Source organism: Strix uralensis, chromosome 24 (assembly GCF_047716275.1).
Source record: "Strix uralensis isolate ZFMK-TIS-50842 chromosome 24, bStrUra1, whole genome shotgun sequence".
NCBI classification, from domain to species: Eukaryota; Metazoa; Chordata; class Aves; order Strigiformes; family Strigidae; genus Strix; species Strix uralensis.
This window is the reverse complement of record NC_133995.1, coordinates 2,981,943-3,005,613: the sequence shown is the minus strand read 5'-3', so window position 1 is coordinate 3,005,613 and position 23,671 is coordinate 2,981,943. Positions and strand designations below refer to the sequence as shown.

Below are 23,671 nucleotides of genomic sequence, written 5' to 3'. Positions count from 1 at the left end.
GCCTTGCAAAGTCAGAGCTCAAAGTGCTGCACAGAAGTATTTTAAGCCACGCTGTTACTTTCAAGTTTCACTTGGACAGTCTTTCCCTACAGCCTTTTCCAGTGAAGATGGAGGGCTGTGGGGTGGCAAAGCAATTAACTAAGAGGCAATGAGGCATCTCTGTGTCTTTCTGCAGGTTGTGTGCTAACACTTCCTCAAGAGCGATAAAATATTTGCTGCTGAAAAGCTGTAAGTAGTTAAAATTAATAGACAATGAACCAGAGGTACCAAACTGTGGAAAAAGTCAGGAAATACTAAGGTAAAGGGAACAGAGCCAGCCTCGAAACCTTAACGTTGCCTTCCCTCTAATCTGTCTAATCTTGCAGGCCATCCCCAACGACATGCAGCTTTTACGCTCCCCAGAGGGAGGGGTACACATACCTCATCCCCAGGGGTACTCCACAAGATTTAGAACTCAGGACAGCTATGAGAGCTCCCAAGAACCATACCGCCAAATCCACATAACCGGATTAACTTTGGCTCCTCCACGTTACATGCCTTGCCTGACCCAATATACATCCAGTAGCCTGTGCTAATACTAATTATCCTCCTCACTTTACTTGCCCGAGAGCACCTTAGCATCAGACGCTGCTCCAGTCCTACATCTGTCTCAGCAGATATTTTTTTCCTGACAACCTTATTTCCAAAATTGGGCAGAATGAGCATTACCTTGCCACAAAATTACTTTTCTAAAACACTCACCTGTTTTAACCTCTCCCTTGCCTGGATGATTTTCTTTTTCAGCCACTTGCAGCGAGCTGTAACAATTGCAGTATGCCCTTGGACTCGTTCCTCCTTCTGTCAAATGCAAAGAAAGAATACATATTCAACTTTTATTCCCAAATCACATGATGGTGGCAGATGGCAGAAGTCGTAGAAACCTGGGCTGAACTCCAGGTTACTACACATCTAGTTTAAGTTAGAATGAAAGGCAACCCTGCATCTGCTCTGCACACAGAGATGAAATTCAACACCTATTTTCCCTAAAGGCTAATGGCAAACACTGTCTGGAAAGAGTTTTTGTTACGTTCACTGAGTGGAAGCTGTTGTGTAGGTTCAGTGTCAGAGATACTGCTTCTTACTGGTGCATCTGATTTGCAGTTTGATTTTCTCTTTTGAAAACAACAGTATTTTTTTTGCTATTGTTATTCATAATCTACTCCACCTGTTGTTGGGGATCTGTTATCTGATCTCTGCAAAGTGTTTTACAACTTTTTCTTTGCAAAAGGAACGCAGATAAGTTCAAATTTCTCATGTTTTTCTTCAGAAAACATGTTCTTTTTAAAATTTGATAATTGTTTTAATTACTATATAATTATTCCCCTGTGCTGCTTTTTCTCATTCTATTTTGTTTCAGCAATTAAAAATGGCTCTTGAAGTGATACATGGATCTGCAAACCACTGGCCTGCTCCTTCCAAGAGATAGTTGGGACCTCTGAGTACAGAAGCCATTAGTATCATTTTCATACTGTAACTATATATAACATGCTCTGATAAATTCAGGTTATGTCTCAGTGATCCACAGATCTTCTCAGTTTTAAAGTTTCTTCTCCTTTGCAGCATTAGAAATTTATCTGGATTAGTGTAACTTACTGAACCAGCAAACATCATTTTCACCAGTGACGTTGCTCTTAAAACTTCATTCCCAGGGTTTCTGGCACAATCACTGAACAATTTGCTCTTTCCCAGCAAACACGCTACACACACAGTAACACCCCCGTTGGCACCTTTTCAACAAATTCTACTCACCTCTCCCAAAACAAACTCCAAGTCGCTGAACTGCCTGTTTTCCCATAGCCTTCCATAATCTTCATGTAGAGTGCATTTAGGGTAGCAAGAAAACTAAAAAAATAAAACGCCACAGAAGACAGAATTAATTTCAAATGGCTATCTCCAAAAGCACCGTAGTTACATATACGATCACTGAGTTTTCTTATTGACTCGACCTCAGTGTAGCATATAAAGTAGAAAATAACAAGCAAACCAAACCCATGCAAGAGCTTCCTTGGTAGTGAGGGTAATGAAAGATAACACAGGGTAACATGAAGAATTGTGTCTCATCACAACTTGCAGATTTCAGGATTTGGTGGCTATGAGTCTCACCTGCTCTCAGCACTTGTCTGAGGGTCCCATGCAAGAAAAATAAACTTGAGTGTAGTGGGGATTTGACCTGGTGTGAGCATCTTGAAATTTAAAATTCCCACAGTTACTGGGGGGGTGGGAGTCGGAGTGCTGCCTGAACATAAAATGGAAAATGCTCTGACCCAGGAACCCTGAACGTGACAGCACTTGAGAGGAACAGTCAATTTTCAGTTAAACATCGTGGCAAATCCTGTCTGATACACTTTTCAATAATTTGTGAAAATAAGTTGTCATATCTCTGTTAGGACTTTAGAAGGTACTGGAGAGCCTGGCCTTACCAAAATGTCTGTCCAGATAACATTTCTCAAAAGATTTTAAAGATATACATTAATCTTTGGCAGCTGAATCTGAAATGCAAAGGCTGCCTGCAGGAAGGATGCGAAACAAAAGCCATCAAGTGAGCCAAACCAGAAACTCTGCCACGTCCGGAGCCAGAGCCAGAGAGATTCACGCAGAATTGGTGTGGCTGTTTCAGCATGTTCATCAGTGAATTACCTGGAACCTGTACATTTCTCCACTTCTAATGTTATTGTCCACTGTGCCACCAAAGATGTACATAGCATCTGAGATAACAGCAGCAGCATGGAAGAGTCTCCCACTGGGTAACTAGGGAAAGAAAAGGACAAAATAGGTGAGGGAATAAACAAAACCCTTTTTTTTTTTCCTCCCAAGAAAAAGGACCTGCAACAGATCAACAGGGAGAAGGGAAAATCAATAGTCTGAAGTGACACAAACACCTGCATCCCAAGACTGACATTTATTATAATTTAGGGTTGTTTCCTAGTGTATCTAGAACGTACTTTCCAGTCCCATTTAAAAACACCTGTTCATTGCACCTTCTAACACAGGGCTCCACATACCACGACAGTTACAAAATATGTCACTTACCAAACTCAGACTCAACGCTAAGTTTTACATAGAAAAATAAAATGCACTTCCAAAAATAAAAAGATTCTGCAAATGTGATCACTATGCAAACTCAGAGCTTATTCTGAACATTGTCATGAACTTGGAAGTTAAACGATCATCTATCTCAGCAGGATGCTGAACTCCAGGCTTGTACACGCACGCCTTCCCCACAGCTTGCTGGGGCTGAACCCTCTGGCCAGCGAGCCCCTGCAGCAGTGCCAGACTCTGCCCTGAAGCCCAAAGGTGGAGATGTTTACAGAGCTGGCACCACAGAGTCAAGTCTCCTTTCTCCCATCATGTCAGGTCCACAGAAAATAAAGCCCCAGCTATTTACAGGACTGAGGGATCGCATCATTCCATGCAACACTTTGTCTTGGAATTCCAAAATCGGGTGATTTTTGAAGTGGGAAGGAGTCACTGCAAGTCAAAGCCACCGTGACCCTCCTGCACGGGATAGACCGCATCATTTTTACACATTTCTTCTGAGGTTACATAAAAGGTATCTGATCAAATTAAGCACATCTCACTGAGATCTCACATAAAGTCTTCAAGTGGTGATTGTACCTTTTTTTTTTTTTCCCCCTAGTTGATCAGGCTTGTTTTGTCTTCCAGGCAGCAAATCTCATTAAATCTTTGCCTACGAAATAAAAAGCCCTCTGGTATAAGAAATCTTCTCTTCTTGTACATATTTATAGACACCACTCAAGTAAACTCAGACACGAAACAAGATTATCTTTATCTGGGGAGACATATTTTCCAGGAAACCATGCTGACTGGCATTTTTCATTACCACCGAATTATCCCTTTTACCACAGCATCACACAACGGTCTCATTTAGCTTGTTACTCACCAGACTTTCCATGACTTCTTCTTTTCTTCAAACTACAGCTTTTAAGGATACAATCCCCCATGCAGTAACTAGGACCTGGTTGGGTTTTTTTTTTTTTTTCCTCAGATGTACAAACCACAGATTTGGTCACCTTAAAATGCACGTTTGCCTGCGTCAGTTTAACAAGTCATCTAGATTCCTTTGGATAAACAAGATACCTTCTGTCTCTGGCACGCTTCAGGGATACTTTACCAAAGAAACTTCAAAGTTGGTGCTAATAAATACTGTGATGGGAAGATTATGCAATAATACTGATCTATTACTACATTCCTGCCAGGCCCCTGTTCAATACCTTTCCAAAAGAGGGTAAGATTACTGTAAATATAATTATTTTATACGGCCTCTATTCACTCTTAGAAGTAATCTCATTAATTAAGACATACTGACTGAAAAAAATCAAACATCTTATAGGAGTTTAAAAATACATCAGTGACCTTTATCAACTGGACCTCCAACCTCATCCCAAAAATATGAAGTTTGCTTGCCAAGACCTAATTCCACACAACTAGATGGGCTGATATTAGCTGTATTATAATATGTTTCTTCCAACTAACTCTCCAAACAACAACAACCCAAAAAAAGAACTATTCTGTCAGAAATCAGATACAGGCCACCTGGTTTATACTTATTCAGGTCAATTTCCCTGTCTTTTTTTAAAAAATAAATAATGTTTTAGCTTTGTTTTTAATTTAAATAATTCTCAGTATTCTCTAGTATTGGCTTTTAAAAAACAGCCACTGGATTTAACAAATATAATTTTTTTCAATCAAAAAAACTTACAGTATTTTAACAACTGGTGCCAGAAAGGAAACATGAATCATCTGAACATTTAACCAAGTAACACCATTCTTGCTAGTCACATCATATTTAACTCAAATGATCCGTAAGGAACATTATAATGATGATTTTTGATTTGTAACGGTTGGTACCAGAGTGGTCAAGGAACCAGAGCTTTGCCACTTACTAACAACTTAAGCAATCAAACAATTCTACCCTTTAAATGCTCATATTGCGTTTTTAAAGACAGTAGCAAGAGAAATATCAAATATGAAAGGATGGCCCAGAAGAAGGAAGGCCATATACAGTTCATCAAAACATTGTGCAGCTGAAGGTTTCCGGGTATTTGTTTTGCTGAATCAGAACAGCAGAATTCAAGCCAGCACAAACGCTCGTGCGGTGAGGGCAGCCCTGCCAAGTGCTGACCACACAGATGCCACCGATGCCACCTTCAAGGAGAACAACGCCCTGCCCTCCCAGGACCAAGGCTCTGGCCACAGAAAAACTTTGGCCCAGTGTAAACCAGGGGAGCTGGATCCTCAGGAAGAAAATATTCAGATCAAAAAGGTTAATAGAGCTCAGGAGCATAAACAGCTGGAGAGACATGCTGGGCTCCACGTCCCTCATCCACCAATACCAGATGCCAAGAGCCTGTCCTATTTCAAGTGTTTTGTTGGGAGACCTCCCAAGCTGCCAAATCCAGCTGCTGAATACACTCAATCCAGGTAGAGTTTATAAGGAACAGATATAAAATAACTATTTTGCTAGCTAGGATGGTGAGAAATCCTCCCAGCATGGGATTTTGTGGAGGAAAAGAGTCCACGAGGGAATTCACAAAAAGAGAGACACAAAACTCTGCCCTGCATGCCAAATCCAGCAGTCCAGCACTGGGAGGCCGGTGTTACATGGTCTTATTTTAAACACCAGAGAGAACAGTCATCGCTCTGCCCACCGTCCATGGACCTGTATTTCACAGAACGTGTGCTGGTGAAACCATGCGGGTTGTCCTGCCTAGGGCTGAGCTAATTCAGGTCGCTTGTAACCTACCAGAAGAAATGAATCAGAGCTTCTTTTATGCAGATATTTATATAACCATGTCTACTGAGCAAAGTCTCATGCCCTGTACTAGTGCACACAGACAAATCTCATTTGATAAAACCCCAAGGAGGGTTTTTTCAGTCAGTTCATGTTAAGGCGGGACAAGAATCAGTCTATGGTTGAGCAAACCTAAGACCTGAAAGGCCAGTATCAAGCACTACAGGGTTGCAGATCACAATCCCCAGCCAGAGCCTGAGAGAGCATACAGGAACCCCGATTTTCAACACACAGTCACTCTACTACAAAGAATTGTGTAGGTAGAAAAAGGTGCACCACGTTTCCTCCTGTTCAAGCTATCCTTTCCTTGCTGCCATTTAAGCGTTAATCACATTAACTCTCATCCTCCCCACCAGAAACACAAAAGAGTTTTTTTCCCTCCTTTCCACAGGAACCGTTCCTGCATTTCAAAACATCTGCTTCACCTCTCATCTTCCCTTCACTAGGCACCTCCAGCTCTTTCAGCTTTTCAACGGGGTCATGTTTGCTGATGGCTCTTAGAGCTTTCCTATGGATTCTCCTGATGGTCTCCACGTTTGTACTCCATCCGTCCCCACAAGTCAAGGATTATTACTAGTTGCAGTTTATTAGAACTGCCTTAGACAACAAGTCTATCACTCAAACACACAGTGAGTGAGTCCCTGCTCACAACACTGTAAGCCAAGGTTACAGTTAGGAACTGCTGCTCCCAGAGAAACAAAGTCAGCGTAGGGCGAATGTGAAACTAAGCCTTTGTTTTACAATATAACACATTTATCCTAATTTCCATCTTTTACAAGCACAGTCTAATCAAGTGTCCCACGTCCTGCCTGTGACACAGAAATGTGCTGGTCATCCTCATTTTACAGTTGGCAAAGAGGCTCACAGAAATTGTGTTAATCTTCTGAGTTCATAAAGACAGACTACAGCAATAACTCTAATTTCAGTACGGGTTTCTGCTGGTGCAACTCCAGATGGTCGTGCGTGAATCCAAAGGGGTTCTTGTCCTTCTCATTGCCAGGGCACATGAGAATGCTAAAAATCACAAACTAAGGTGCGCTGCCAGTCTGAATGTATGTGTCAGCTCTCAACCCTGTACTGACCTCTCAATCAACGTGATCTCTTTACTTTATTAGCAGTGCCTGACAAAAAGATTCAATCCTGACACCTCTGATGATCCGGGCTGGCACTCCTCTCTGAGATACACTGCCCTGTTTCATCTGTTGATGTGTTTTCTCTAATTAAGGTTCATGAGATTTGCAATCTGAGGCTCTTTTCAAGCTGGAATCTTTGCTTTCAAAAGCAGATCTCATCAGTCACCTTTGCTTCCCTTTCAGTACACCATTCCACACTTCTGACATGATTGGAGCCATCAATTTCAAAATTCACGTATTTCAGAAGTCTTTTTCTTTCTTCCCATTTCTTGTGCTCAAACTCACTCCATATCCTGTCTAGACAGCACAAATTGAGTTTGTCCTGTGATGTGCATCAGGGTTCTGATTTGACTTACAAAGCTGTGCATTAGTGTTGCTTCTCCCTGTGCTAGAGTGCCTAGCAATCATTCAAATAGTTGAGATCACAGCCCTGAGGATCATCTCTGGGGCTGATTCCACATACTTTAAAATAAACTTAGTTAAACCTGTGCAAACCCCTATATAAACTCATTGATTTCAATTTCGACCTCACCAGGAACACATTCAGCTTCACCTGAAGACCTTAATAAATAAAGTTGAATCAATGTACAAGTAAAATCAAATCTAAATGAATAGTTTCCACTCAGGGGTCAATACTAGTTTTCTATATGCAACTCAGAACTTGCATGTGCAGAGTCAAGGCTTAAATGGTTCTTAGATAACAGTTTAAGCTGAAATAGCTCAAGATAAATTTCAAGAAGAGAAAAAAGTCGCGGAGGAGAAAAGGCATATACAAGGCTGGAATTTATTTCTCCCTCCTGGAATAAATTTAATTTGCATTTTGGAAGTCTTTTTCACTTCCAAGTGTTTCTTTATTTACCTCTGAGTCTGCTGTAGGTGGTTGTTTAACTGTTGTTATGCTGAGATCTAAACCAAATACATCCCGAGATTTTTTTAAACCACGTTCTTCCGAGGGCAAGGAGGGAGCTTCTCCTGGGGCAGATACTCTCTCAGCCACTTCTGGATAGGACACCTGGTTACAAGATTTAAAAACAACAGCGTGTAAAAGTATAGATGGGAGGGAGGCATGAGAGACTGGACAGGGAGCAGGAGTCCCCCTGCAGCTGAAGCTCCAAAAGATTGTGCCTGTGTATCCAGAACATTCAGAATCACCCCAGAGGAAGCACTGCTGTCCTGTTTGGAGCCTGTCAATGTGACTGAACAATTTAACAAATTAGTCGTGTAGTTTTCTTATGTTTTTTTGCAATGACAGAGGTACACAGCAATTAAAATCTTAGGCACTAATTGCTTTTTCTCTGCCCTTTTCCTTTCATGGTTCTTCATGAGAAGTGGAGTGTTTTGTTTACTGCAAGTAGGAAGAATGCAGATCATGAACAAAGATGGCAAAGAGGCGATATCTGTCAACTATTCCCACAGTCTGAGCAGGCTTCCCACATTTTGGCTTGACGAAAAAACAGGGCAGATGGATCACCACAAAGTGACAACCTGTACTTTATGTCAAAGCTGACTAACACATTTGGAAGACGACAAAGTAAAACCTGTTCCACGGCTGATAGGTTACACCACGTCGTGACGACAGGCACCATGCGCTGAGCTAACGCAGCCGCCGCTGCTCCGCCAGCGAGCCGTGTGCTCCTCAAGGGCCAAGCACCCCACTCCTGGTGCAGATGCAACTCTTCCGTACCTCTGTCAAGAGATCTGGGTCAGTTACAAAAATGTAACTTTCTTGCAGTGAGATTCATTCTCTTGGCTGTGAAGAATGTATTAGCTATGCTATTATTGCAGGCTGTGATTACTTGGGGTGTTTTCAGTGCTCACCTTCCATCTCATTAATTTCTCAAAGTGTTTCTAACACGTTTTCAGGGCTTTTTCAGATTGAAATTTCAACGCTGTGCAATACTAGGAAATAGCTAAAATCAAATCCACTGCAGTTGTTTCAAGGCTTCCTCATTCTCTCAGCTTCTCGGAAGCCTTCTTATATTTACAGAATAGATTTATAAATGTGTAAATCTTAACTGTCCTCACTCATATACATGCATGAGCAGGTAGTAAGGAAGCTGATTGCTGCACTGCACTCCAAAGCCAGCAAAGATGTGCTCGGATCCCTTTCACAATCTAGGAACATTGATGAGCCTCTCTATCCCCCAATACCACTAAAAACTCTTAAGCCAAAATGAAGTAGAAAGACCTAAAGCCATCAACAAACCAACCTGGTGAACCAACATAAACTCAAGGGTAAAAAAATATCTGTTTTTCCTTTGAAACTGGAAGAAAACCATAAGCTACAACAGTTCCAAGTGAGATGTCACTACTGCTACCTGTTTATACTCAAGAGATGCTTCTACACTATCATACCAGGCAACAGCATAAAACCATCAAACAGATGGGCAGACAAAGCTTTCGATATTCGTTAAGTTCAAGGAGGTTTAAGGATTTAAAATGTTTTCACATGCTGGGTGCAGAAAATCAATATGCTTTTCAGACAAAATTGGAACAGACTCATTTTAGAGAGAACTTCAAGACATACAGCTCTGCAAAAGAACAAAGAGGGGATGGCAAATGCTGAAGGGCTTTATTATGCCTTTCCTTAGACAGTTATTCCTTTCAGATTACGGCAATGGACTCATTTATCCTAGTTTACGTCTGTAGGTACCTGAGAGTAAACAAAGTGCTGTTTATAATCCATGAAATACCTATTACTTTTAAAAATCTGTCATGATATGAATCTAGGAACAGAGCTCGGGCAAACGCTTCATTCACCTGTAAGAAGGAGCATCCACATAACCAAAGGCCAGTCAACCGCACCTCCGTCCCAGCAAGGTTATGGAGCAAATCCTCCTGCAAGCTACTTCCACCACATGAGGCAGGTGACTGGGAACAATCAGCAAGGATTTACCAAGGGTAAATTTTTCCTGACTAACCTCATCATCTGCTAAAAAATGCTGAACGGCTTCACAGTTTAGAGGAGGGCACTGCCTTCTCAGCAATCTGTGGCTGACAGCAAATTGGCTGGAGTGGTTGAAATGCTGGAGACTGCTATTCAAAAGGACTTATCTAGGCTAGAAAAATGGGCTGATGGGCACCTTGTGAAGTTCTGCCAAGTCCTGCCACTGGGACAGAGTAAATCCTGGTAATAATACAGGCTGAGGACTGGCTATCTAGAAAACAGCTCTGTAGAAAAAAACCCTGGGATCCCAGTGGACAACAAGATGAACAAGATTCGGCAGTGTTCTCCTCCAGTAAGGCCAACAGCACCCTCAGCTGTATCAGCAAGTGCGTAGCCAGCAGGTTGAGGGGAGGGATTTTTCCTCCTCTATTCAGTATTTGTAAGACCACATTTGAAGTACTCTGCCCAATTTTGGGCTCTCCAGTACAAGAACAGCATGGATCTACATAAGTAAGTCCACTGGAGGGCTACCAAGATGATCAGGGGCTGAAGCACATGATGCACGAGAGAAGAAAAGGCAAAGGAGATACCTTATTGTCTGCAACTACCTACAGGAAGAGTGCAGAGAAGACAGAGTCACTCTTCTGAGAGGTGCCCACTGGAAAAACAGGAGGCAACAGACACAAGTTAAGAGCACGGGAAATTCTTTCTGAATAAGAGAGGAAGAGGTCTTTTATCATGATTGTGGACAACCACTGGAATAGAAGCCAGGAGAGGCTGTTGGATCTCTATCCTTAGAGATACACAGAAACGGATTGGACAAGGTCCAGAGCAACCTGCCCTAACTGCTAACAAATGACCTGCTTTGAGCATGAGGTTAGACTTGAAACTTCTGGAGGTCCCTTCCAACCTACCTGTTCTTGTGATTCTAAGACTTCCTCCTGTTCTGTAACATACTCCAAGTCTGAAAGCCCAGCTTAGCTTTAAGTGTAAGAAATTTAATTTACGTGTAAGATGGAAATTTAGCTTTCCTTTTCCTCTCTTATTTTCCTGATTGTACTATACAAGAAAACAGGGAATTAAAAATCTATCACAGATACCTGGAAAGGATCTCATCAAAGGCTATTTCCATTCCACTGCCCTAACCAGGATCAACAATACCTATTTCATTCCTGAGAGAGGTTCATCTAGCCCGTTCTTAGAACTTCCAGTGGTAGAGACTTCTTAAAACTTCTCATGAAATCTTCAACACCGCACTAGTGTTAGCAAGTCAAAAACATTCTGTCTGCAATGTATTTATTGAGATCGTCATAACTACATTGCCAACATAAATTCATCTATTATAGCTTAACAACAGTGGAAATCAGAGGATCACCTCAGTAAGTACCACTTCCTCATATAAAGCAGTTAATACAGAAGAGGGATTGTGGCAGAGGATAGAAAGTTGAAGACCAACCTACAACACAGGATAAATCACTAGATACAAAAGCAATGACATAAATAACAAAAACCTGTTGCAATATCAGCTCTTCTAGAGATTTTGCAGTTCTGGTTATGGTAAGTAATAGGTCATGGGACAGTAGACATCATTTGATAAAGATGAGATTTTTCCACTTGACTTTCACTGGAAAATACTGCCTGGAACAGGGAGGTTAATTTTTTAACAATGACATTCAAACACGTGCCGTTATCACTGCAAAGGTCAGTATATGAGACAATCTATAACTTACAGCTGAAATAATAGTAAACACTCTTTCCTTTAAAATAATTTTAATATATCAGTTGCAAATTTTAAAAGTACTGTAGTGTATCAGAGAGGATTAGGCACAGTTTAAAGAGCAAGTACTGCCAAATCCAGTGAATGAGTCTCAAAAGATCATATACTGAAATCTAACAACAGATGACAAAAATCAAGGGACCAACCATTTGTGTCTTTTTGGCACTGTGTTGTTTATTCAAAAATACCATAATAGTACTTTGGGGATCTTAATCTGACTTCCTGCATAAAACAACCTACGAGACTTCCTTGAAGTGGTACTGAAATGGAGCCTTTCTTTTAGGAAAACTTTCTTTTTCAAAAATATCAAATCCTGGTTTAGAAGTAGTGAAGAATCTACCAAAAATCTCTGATAAAATGCTTCAATGAATCATTAACCTCATTATTTACCATTTGTAAACTTTTATTTCCTTTTTTAGTCTGAGTATTTCTAGTTTCAACTTTAAGCCACTGGATTTTGCTTTATCTTTTACCAATAGATTAAAAAGCCTCTGTTTCCCAGGTAAGCCAGTGAAGAATTAATTTCCTAAAACTTCCCTAAAAGAGACTATGCTTCACAGCTGGTCACTGTGATTCCCAATCTTCAATCATTTTCAGATTCCTTCTCTGAATAACCTCCTTGATTTGTGAACACAAGAGAGTGAGATATTATCCTGGAAGATCTATCTAATAAACATGGGTGTAATGTATTTATGTTGCTAAATGATACTACACTATGTCAGCTTCTGGAGCCAAGAATATCATCAGCACTTCCAGCCATTTTACATTACAGAGAGCTTGTCTCAGCTACCCACAATGACTAAAGTTTTTAAGTCACCATTTCCAGGAATACTGTAAGGGAAACTATTAAGCAGAGACCGCACACCCTGTTCTTAGATGTGCTGCTTTACACACATACTGAAATACGTATTGTTTGTGCCCACCTTAAGAAGAAATTCAAATCACTCTGAGCAGACCATTATTTTAATCAATACTTGGCAAAACTCTGGAAAACTAGAAAATATTAGGGGAAAGCTGTGATTTTCTGTTTTCTTTCAAGGTTGTTGACAAAAGTTTATAGCAATGCAATGACAAGAACCAGCCTCTAAAGGACCTAAGCAGAGTTATTGCTCCTCATTCAGACCCGTATTTCATATCTTACAGTTATTCAACTTTATACCCATTTAATGTGAGTCATGTTAATACTGGGCTGTTCTAATTTCTTACTGGTGAGTGAGCTACAGAAATATATTCCTTCTATCATCCACGTAAGCCTGCATTTTGCTTTCTCTGGGAGAATTTTTTAAAAGCATGTAATAAACATCCCTCAGAAAGGATATGAATGGAGACTTGACAAACAGAAATCAAGCTGTGCAACAATCTTAACTGCAGATACTCTGATAACCAGGTTTTTATAAATACTAACATTTTCAAGATGTCTCTCTCCAGCTTACTGAGCACAAACTTGAAAAGGTCACTGGTATGAAGATCCTTAATTTTTAAAAAATATTTTCTAAAGGGCATGCAAGTCTGAACGCTACATATTATTTATAAACATAAAAAGTATCAGTCTTCTCTTTGGACTGTGAAATGCTATATTTTATCTCTCCTAGCAGAACATGATACCCTGACAACTACACTCACCACATCTGAAGGCAGATCTTGTTAGTGGCCTCATTGCAGGAATTCAGAGTTTTGTTCACATAATAACATGTTTCTTTTGCCTGAAGATACCTCAATGGGTGTAACTGATCTCTGCACAGGGAGACTGTGGCAGACTCATCCACAGCAGGATGAGTAAGTCCTTTTAATCTTTCTTAGCTGCCCACAAACCACGTCACTGTAACCCATCTGAAAAACTCCAGAACTGTGCCTCAAAGTAAGCCAGAGAAGGTTACCAACACATTAACCTCCCTTTTTGCTTATTAAAAGAAAAATTAAGAGCTTTGAAAGTCAGAAATTTTTATTGCTCTTGGCTTTGAAAGGCCTAATTGTGAGACTAAAATGTTTCACAGGCCAAGTCTTAGAGATTTCTCTTCGAATCAGGAAAGACAGACTGCTCACCAGTACCTGCAGTCACTGGGGAGATGATGGTAATTCCCCCGGTAGCAGGGGAGTGATCGCAGGCAGCTTAACTATCCCACGCACTGACCTTCTTCAAGCATTGCAAGAAAGGAGAATTTTCTTCCTATGACACCTTGTCCTCTGCGAGGCCGTTTCCAAACATCACTCCGGATTCTGCAGGACTGTGTCCACAAACGGATGTGCACCCCTCCAAGACCTGCAGCTCCTCTGTCACTCCCTGCAAAACACTCCATGACTGCTGTGTGCAGCCACGTGTCTGTCTGTTGGGCAGCAACTGTGCAAGATGGGGCATTTTCCCTCTTACTGCCTGCTGACTTTTTATGCTGTTCCAACCTTCTTCAGAAAGCCAAGGATATTTTGAGTTCAATAGGAAAACTCAAGGCCAATAAAAAAAATCTGTTTAAATTATTTTTTAAATCCTCTGATAGCCCTGTACAAAGGAAATCCAGCACCTCAGGAAGCTTTGGCAGTGTTACCCCCGCAGCGTGGAATCAGATGTGGTATTCCTCTGGCTGCCTTAGAAAAGTAGAACCCCCAGCTGTGAAGATCATCTAACGGTAAAGATGGAGAATAGCTCTGTGTGCTCTGTAAAATATATATGTACATATATTATAGCATCAAGATGAAGATACAAGGAGCTACGGATTGCAATTGTGCAGTTCAAAAGGCATGTCTTGACATTCATTTTGGAGACCTCCTGAAAGCATAAAATAGAAGTCCCTGGTTTATTTTTGAAGTACCGACCTGTTCCACTTTAGTTTCCCCTCTTCTACTTACTCAGCCATTTTCCCATCCTTCACACCACAGCAAGGCACTGCCAACAATTTTGAGAGACCTGGGCAGAGAACGAGAACAGGTCCACTGCCAGACTCATTTCCAGTTTTTGTTCTACCTGTTTACCCAAATTGCAGAAAACACCGTCTCAGTGCACCTACAGCGCCTGATACGTGATTGCTGCCTGTCCTCAAGAACTGTTTCTACACCCTTCCCGGAACTCACCCTGCACCACTGTTATTAATGCTCAAATTGTGCCACCTTCTCCAGGGAAAAACCTCAAGATTCTGCAAGTCCCATGTGACTTGTCACCTTCCACGTTGCCTGCAGCAGGGTAGTAGGGGCAAATACTATTCCCATGTGACAGCCTTTTTCCACCACTGGCATGTGTGGGTCTGAAAAGTCCAAATCACTGCCTGGATCACTCTGAAAAGCTTCTCAGAGCTGGCTTTTAGTTCAGAGAACAAGACTGGAATGGCAGCAGTCACTCTCCTTCAGCATGAGTTAAAGAAATCTCTTCTGCAAAGCACTGTAAAAATCATTACTGAATCAATAGCTAAATCAACAGCAAGCCTTCTTATTTTGGACTCTGGAGGCTTTACCCACGCAATGCTAAATGTCCAGAAGAAGAAAGAGTTAAGGCAATTCATCACATGATGATAAGTATGAAAGTTAACTTAGCTATAGTGCTGTTAAGCAACGTGGTAGTGCAGCATTTCTAAGATCATATAATACAGAATAACACAAGAACATATGCTATACAACCCATCCATTAGAAAAATTAAAAAAACACCAACAAAACAACTTTATCAAAAGCCAAGATTATTCTGCTGCACAGTAACAGAGGTCACCATCACTTCACACACAAGCAGAATCCTTCAAGTGTTGAGACAGCATTGCACTCACTGTCTTCTACTTTGTTTCAATTGAAATGTGAATACTTTTGTTCACAGATCTGGATAAGAAAGGAAATTTCAAGTTCAGAGTGTCCTGGGAATGGTATGGTATTAGAAATTCATTGCCACTGTTAAAAGTCTCTGCCAAAAGCTCATAGAAACTTCAGGAAAACAATTCTGGGAAATGATCCAATTACCACCCCAGAACACACAAAATCATTTAAAACTTACTTAAAACATCAAAAGTCTCTCAGATCTTGCCGCTAATCAGTCTTTTAAGAAAATTTACTATCACGTGTTTCACCAGCGCTTCAATTTCACTTCCCATTTCTACAAAATTCAGTCTCCAGATGCCATAACTTTAAAATACAACACATACAACTTAGAGCCTGCGATTACAGACAGTCCAAGAAAAGGGCTCTGAAATATGAAATTTAGCAGGGAATAAGTCAGATAATAATGCTGTTTTACAGCACTGCCAGGAGCAGTTTTGCTCTTGAAAGCAATAAGCAATTGTATCATGAAGAAACAATGACCAAGGAAGCCTTAAGTGTCAAATGATAACGTTGGTAGGAACAGAACAGGATCTACGTTCCTGAAGGCAACTGCACCTTTAAAAAGTTGGAGATGCAGTTTTATTAATTTCGTGTGAAAATAAATCAGCTTTGTAAAGCATAAAATAGGCTACCATGAAATACTTTGGTCAAATAAGTTTTCAAAATGTGGCCCACAATCGTGGTTAATTTAAGAGCAGTGTGTAAATGGTATTTTCCTATTCCTCAAATGCGGAGTTGTACGACTTGACTTTGCAAACAAACTAAAATACAGTGCAACGGTCAAGGATGTGAGCACCTCTGTCATACCAATTCTGGCAAAACCAGTAAATCTGCACTTGATCCTAATTCATGTAATATTCATCTCTCTAAGGTATAATCTTAATCTCTGCAGTTCTCCATACAGCACACAAACGTCAAGTACTTCTTCCCTGCAGATCAGCTAACGCGCTCTAAACTCACTATTAAATCAGCTGAAATATTTTAATATAGCTTAAGGTAAAATCTATTAAAATGAACAAATACAGCCAACACATACGTTCTAAATCCACATATTGGAAATACACATATTGGTACTGGCTTCAAGAAACCTACTTTTTTGTGCATTCTGGGAATGAAATGATCAGAGACCACCGAAACGTGAACTGAAATGTGTACTGAAACCAGGCAAACCCTCAGCACTTCAACCTGAAATACCAGGTTATCCCAGAGATGGTACCTGTGAGCACATTATGAAAAAAAATTGACATTTTATCACACAATCACTCATTGTAACGAGTAGCCCAAATGAAACATATTACCATGTTCATCATCATCTTTTTTTTCTTAGTATTTTCTCATTTCAGGTGTTTACTTGGTCCTTGGTGGTCTACTGCCTTTTTGTGTTCATGCAAAGAACCTACGTTTTTTAATTTATGCATCTTATTAATGCAAATAGGCTCAAAAAAGCCATTTCTGAGCCCCCCCATGATCTCTATTATTATTTTACAGTCATGCCTTCATAAGCAAACACTTTACACTTGACCAAAAAGAGAAATGCTATTCTGTATAATTACAGAATTTATAAGATTTTATGCACACAGGCATTACTACAGCGAAACAATTAAAACCTTGTCTAGTTTTGAATTCTGCTTCAGCAGCATCACACACCCAACCACACAACCACTGGTCCACACAGTGAATTCATTCCTATTCTTTGATAGATAATGACTGACTCATAACTTAAATTACAAGTGTTTTATGGTATTTCTTTAAACTAAGCAAATTTTTAAATGTGTCAACACTGACTAATTTTTAAAGATTGTTGCCCACAATATTTCAGCTGCTTAACCACTGGTGGGAAGGAACTATTACTACTTAACTAGAAGTTAATGTCCTTGTCAAAAACATGTCCATAGTCTGACAGCAAAAATGGGTCAAAAAAAGGCGGAGCATAAAAGGAAAAAACACGAGCTGAACGTTTTACCTCACTGTCTGGGCTGGGCTGGATAACTTCCCAGGTCTGAGAGTCCACATCGTAGCAGTGAAGCTCATTAGGCAGCGTGTTATCTGCAGCACCACCAAACACGTAGAGATGCCGATCAAACGCAACCATCGTGTGGCCGTATCTTCGTTGTGGAGGAGGAGGGGAGCCTCGAAGTAAGTGCTCGGTAGGAATCCGTGTCCAGCTGAGACATTAAACGTGAAACAGCATGAACAGCAGCTCTATTACAGTGCTTACTGAACCTGCATGAGAACAGACAACAACTAATCCTGCAGATTTCTCAGCTCCGTACTGCTAAACTTCTGACTGAAAATGTGATAACGGCAACATGGTTCCATAACCCAGATGTATTTACGTAATCCCCAGCAGCTCAAAGACCACAACTTGGGAAGGAATAAGTCCTATATTATCTCACATTTTAACAGCTAACCCTTCTAAGTAAGGGGCACTGTTCTCCTACCATACCCCATTTCGATAAGGCATTGCTTATTCACTACAACAGCAGGATTCCAGCCAAGGTCTGGAGGCCGTTAGCGGTTGTTTCAGTTGTGGTTCCACTTCAGCCAGTAACCAACAACCAGGCTGTCAGAACAGACCAGTGCCTCTGTATTCCCACTTTTTGACATTTTTACCCCATCAGAGGCGCCACATTTTCAGAGCAATGGCTGACACTCTGAGCAAGTCACACCAAATGTCTCGAACTAAATACTCAAGGTTTTTAAAAATACATTTTACATTTCCCAGTGATTTCACTACGAACTGGCTTTTCACAGGACCTCTGTCTGGTTTTACTCAGGCATTCAAATAACAACTTTTAGGAAGGTAATATTTGGCATCCCATGCTGAATACACTAAGATTCATACTTACTGTTTGAACTGAATCTATTAAACTTTCTGTTTGTCTGCTGAAAAAGACCTATCTGATGCACATGGCAAACGACAAAGTCTCATTAAAACAGTCTGTATTTTATCTTATCTACCCTTCCTTGTCATGAGATGCAGTATGTGCATTTCTCAACTCAAGTAGTCAAGGATTATGTGGATTTTGCACGACTTAACTGTCTACACTTACATCTTTTCCTTGAATTCAAACTGGAAGAGATTATTGGTAATCTTTGCTCCACTCTGGCCAGAGAAAACAAACATCTTGTCTTTGCAAACAGCCACAGGAAAATTACAACACGAAGGCGGAATTTCACCACTTTGTTCAATCTGAAAGATAACAAAGTTCAAAATTAAAACTGTATTATTGTAATGCACAACTACTCACGTGGAGCGTGCTGCAATACGTCAGCAGACAGACAGACCACATGGCAGCAATGTGTGCAGTCAACCAAGTCCCTATAAATCTGGCTACAGGTAATCAACTAATGCTGTGCTTACATGTGTGCACGGACTAGTTTTACCACGGATAAAAATGATGAGAGGCCACATTTCTAAAGCCCCTGAACTGTAAGGATCAGGACTCTGATCTTGCTAGCCAGGCAGCACAGCTCCCAGTCTACGGCAGTGGTTGAAGTGGAAAATGCAGTCCCTCTCTACAGGGGCACAGCAAAGCCACTATGGGCAGTCTATGCCCAGTTCACAGATTCACAAGCAAAAATCACACTTTCATATACACTTGGTCTTCTAAATACACAATTTGATTTTTTGCTGAACTGTTTCTTTTCACCTGTGTGACAAAGACATTCTGAAGAGAGCAGTGCAGCCCAGCATAGGAAATTTTAAATAATTGTGTATGAAAACCAAAAAAAAATTCTGTGTTAGCTGAAATTAAAGTTTCTTACCTCTTCCCAGCATGTTAGCTCTCTATCCTGCAGGCCAATTGTCCACATATCATTTAACCTATGTTATAACACAAAAATTGCTTGATTTGAAATAGTTTATTTTCAGTAATTTTTAGCTCACAGAGTTGAAAGGACAGAGATCCTATTTTATCAGCATTCCTTCTCCTGCACAGGAAGAATCTCCTACTTCCACTAGTAGAAAGAAGCCTATTAGAATCTTTTAGTGCTATACCTAAGTTTTATACCACCACCTCAGCTTGCTTTAGCCTCTTTCTGATTACAAGTATACTATAGTTACCAGTTACACACAGCAACTCTGCCTGGAGCTTAAGGATTTGAGCTATTTAATCTTCAGGATTTTTACAGAAATATTCCTTAATACCCTGCCTTCTTCTACCCATCCCTGCTAACCCCTGAGACTGACCACAGTAATTATTTATGTGGCTGAATCCTACCTTACATAAAGGAGGACGAAGCGGGTAACCTGACACATCGCTGACTACTACGTATCTGACTATGCTTTTCCCAGTACAAGTTACTCACAGTAACTACAGATGTTTCCTTTGTTCAAATCTGCCTGGAGGCTCATGTTCCACAAAAAGACATTTTTTAATGCGATTAGACATATTTAACATAAATTAGACAGCTCCTCTCACCCAATCCCTCCTTCCAGCTACCCAAGGTCCCTGGGGAACTCCCTACGCTGGAACTGAGCAATTCCACAGGGTCATGCATCTTTCTCCAATTCCTCCCTCAGAAATAAATAAAAGATTCCATCTGTTTTTCCAATTAACAGCAGCTCTCCCGGAGACTTTGAGGAACTGGTAAGTTTTCTGAAGATTCTCCTCAGAAGAGGAGGCAACCCAGCACGTCGAGGCAGCTCCTAGTTTGTAACAGTCTCTATATGCTCTCATGATGCAAATGTTGTGCATCAACATTAAATACTTCTCAAGTTCATCAAGACAGAAAATAATTATGTGTTCAGAATTGATTCTTCCCTGACAGACTAACAGCAAATGCAAAGAGCTGCCATCTGGGACAAAGCACCAGACTCTCCCTATCTTCTCAGTACCACTCATTTCCAGTCTTTTCCCATCCAAAATCTCATCTCCCTTCAACCTAAATAGTATCACATCATTTTCAGAGAAAAAGCTGAAATGTTGTTCCTAGTTCTGCCATGTGACTTCACAGAAAATCCACACTTTGTTCTATAAGTCTTCAGCGACATCAAAAGGCCTGTGGCAGGTATCTTTTGAGAAATGCTCATTTGCCAAATTTCAAAGATCCTTTAGCAACTTTACAACCAAGGCTGCTGTCAAATTATACATCCATAGCCACTCTGAGTCACCAGACTTTTAGGTTTTAAAAACATACTTATTTGAACATGAGCTGGTAGATTGCAAAAATGTAACGCTCAGCAACAGGCTGGGTTTTGCAAAGCTCATTATGTGTTTAAATCACTTGGTAAATGAAAATGTCTCTGCAGAGGTGAAAAGTAAGGGAGTGGGATTTTACAAAAGCACCCAAGGAGAGAGCAATCCCACCACGTACCGTGCATTGCCATCATATCCTGCAAAGATCCACAGCTTGTCACTATACACTGTTGCGCCATGAGCTGACCTCGCAACTGGTAATCTGCAAATCAGAAAATTAAGAAAAAAAATTCTTAAATCACCTGCAGAGGTGCTGTAAGAAGGATCCACGTTACAACTAAAATGGACATGTAAGAAGAATAAAGTCCCCTGCGCAAAATGGCCGCAAGCCAAGAAATTGCTTGTCATACACCCTCAAAACACAAAGCAAGCCTCTGGAGGGGAAGGTTTAGAATTTCACACTCTGCTTCCTTCATTAGAGAAAAATTACCTTAGTGCATACAGAAAAAAAAAAAGAAAAAAAAATCCCAACTAATTCCTTGCCAGGCCTCAAATACTCTTAAAGTATTTTATGGAAAGTAGTGAAGTAGTGGGACAATTAATAGCACTATCATTATGGCAGAGTGGCAATCCACTCGTGCTATAAAAATCCCACATGTATCTTCACACACTAAGAAGGTGAAACACATAAACGAGACCAGGGACAGAGCTCACAATGCTTATTTGGGATTGTTTAGCGGGGTGTTCCCGAGATGCTGTGCCCACAATAAAAGATCAAACCTATGATTTCTCTTCCCCAATCTTTGTTGTTTTTATTAAATCAGCCGAGTGTTGAACAAATCTGTGATGCCACAAGGCCAGTAGATGTAACAGTAGCTTGTTTGAGGTCATTCGTGCAGTATGCACACTTGTAACTGAGGGGAAAGACAGCACATTTGAGTTCATAAAATATGAACACGAATTACTCTCCAAAACGTCCAAAGTTGCTAGAATAATCAGAAAGAGAAACTACTAATGTGGTCTATATTTTAAAACATAACATATGCTCATCAGAGGTGAGCAACAGCGACTTAAGAATGGATTGTGCATTCCTCACCCCTTTCTACAAAAGTCAGTAATAAATGTCCCCTTCCCTCTCCCCACTAAAATCAGCATTTCAGAAACTTCAGAAACTGTGGGTAAAGACACAGTATGTCCCATACGCAGGGGTGGTAAACATTACGTAGTTGGGTCAAAAATCAGTGTCACAGATAACATCCTGAAATGTGCACAGAGTCAACTGTAAGTAGTAATGAGTTACTGGTTTTGATTTTGCCTTGGAAAGATGAAACTCAGGAACCTGTACTCAACAGATCCAAATATATATCAACTCTGCTTCTGAATTTGTGTGAATACACACCACCTTTAGGGCTTCAAGCAAGTGTGTGCATTTCAGAGGACACCAAGAAAGTCCAACTTTAATCAGAAAAGAATGTGTAGATTTAACTACAAATCAGCTTCAAATTGTTTTTTGATAAAACTAAATTGAAACTATGAGGGATCAACAAATTTCATGCTATCCTTGAAAAAGAAACAATTCAAGAGAAAAAATTTCCTTTGCTCCCATCCCTTCTGTCACAGAAATGAAACGTGAAGAATGGATTTTTGTCAAATTTTCAATATAGTACACTCTAGAATGGAGGCCTTGCAAAATAACTCCTTCAGAACAAAGATAAGTTTTCAGAAAACTTTAATCAAGAAAGCAGAGCGGAAATCGTCCTTCAGCCTCAATATTAGCATTGTAACTAGTTCTAGCTGTGCCATTTTAAACGTTTGCTGAGTCACCCTCAAGTCCCCCTGAAGAGTGGGGTAACGAGGCCAGCTCCTCACCTTCCTTCAGTCTTCCACTCTGTCCACTGTCCAGTTGCAAACTTATATTCAAAGAGATCATTTTTATTCTTCAGGTTGGAATTGGAATAAATGTCTCCAGTATAGCCACCTGGGCAACAACAATTCCATTAGACTCAAACGCAACAGAGCATACACACTTCTAGCCATTATATTAGAAAAAAACTTAAGTTTAGAACACACAAAGAGAAGGTATTTGCCTAATGCACTACTACAGGTGGGAGACTCCTCCTCCACTCCTACCCCTAAAGAAACACTACAGTAATGAGTTTCAAGTGTTGTTTACTTCAGACAAAACAGCAAAAGTATTTCCAAGCTAAAGTTGAAATCACAGTCAGCCATGAAAAATACTGGATTTGCTACTGAATAAGATCTTCTGACGCTTCCTAAAAATATCTCATTCTTTTTTCAAAACCAGCACATTTATCATTCCAAGCACGCACAACCGTAATCTGCTGCTGTCTTACCAAACACAAACATGCTGCTCCCATAGACCACAGCTGAGTGGTGATACCGCGGCGCTGGTGGGGTCCCCGTGGTAAAAGCCCTGCACAACATTTAGAACAGCAGCAATCAAACACCCTTGTCATGCTTCAGCTATTGTGCAGATTCAAAAAAAGAAACAATTGTTAAAAACTATTCTGCTGTTCCCGACTGCTTTCACTAGTTTTGGTTTCTTAATTATACTAAGATTTTATGACAGGCTTAGTGCTATAAGCATAAATGGTTGCAAACATGACGCTGCTGAGCTCTGTTTGCAGATAGCAAGCGAGGCAGAGGTAACACAACACGGACTAAACGCTGCAGAGCAAAGGAGCCAAGCAAAGACATCTGTGAGCCTCCCTTGGCACCTTTCCTGCCCTGAGGGGCCGCAGCAGCCCAGACCCTCTGTCCCCGCACCCTCTCAGCTCTCACAGGGTGCACACCCACGGCTCTGCCCATCGCTGTGCTGCCCAGCACCCCCCCGCAGGCAGGAGCTGTGCGGCCGCACTCAGTGACCTCCCTGACAGCTCGGCCACACAGCGGGTGCAGAGGTCAGGTGTGACAGCACTTGGGGGGGGTGGGGTGATGCTTCCCCTTGGACGCTCTGGTCGAGCCCCCAACTTGCACACTTGGGCCCGGGGCGCTGAGGAAAGAGGTGGCGCCTCCCAGCGCCGCCAGCAGCCCTGCAGGCAGCGAGGGCCGAGCCAGGAGCGCACAGCGCT

The 23,671-nt window shown here is 41.0% G+C and overlaps 1 protein-coding gene across 3 annotated transcripts in view; it reads right to left on the bottom strand.

Annotated features, from left to right (window-relative positions):
* Nucleotides 1–23,671, bottom strand: part of LZTR1 (leucine zipper like post translational regulator 1) — a 36,457-nt gene that overhangs the window by 12,233 nt on the left and 553 nt on the right. Inside the window, exons 4-13 of one of the 3 annotated variants that reach the window (XM_074893422.1) lie at nucleotides 22,934–23,013; nucleotides 22,449–22,557; nucleotides 20,758–20,841; nucleotides 19,207–19,264; nucleotides 18,492–18,631; nucleotides 17,402–17,603; nucleotides 7,844–7,996; nucleotides 2,677–2,787; nucleotides 1,789–1,881; nucleotides 742–837 (exon numbers count right to left, since the gene is read on the bottom strand). In XM_074893422.1, the coding sequence (XP_074749523.1) occupies nucleotides 742–837; nucleotides 1,789–1,881; nucleotides 2,677–2,787; nucleotides 7,844–7,996; nucleotides 17,402–17,603; nucleotides 18,492–18,631; nucleotides 19,207–19,264; nucleotides 20,758–20,841; nucleotides 22,449–22,557; nucleotides 22,934–23,013 (1,126 nt within the window). Of the gene's footprint in view, nucleotides 1–741; nucleotides 838–1,788; nucleotides 1,882–2,676; nucleotides 2,788–7,843; nucleotides 7,997–16,530; nucleotides 16,655–17,401; nucleotides 17,604–18,491; nucleotides 18,632–19,206; nucleotides 19,265–20,757; nucleotides 20,842–22,448; nucleotides 22,558–22,933; nucleotides 23,014–23,671 lie in introns of all 3 variants that reach the window. The other 2 variants (XM_074893424.1, XM_074893423.1) reach the window with 2 other exon arrangements.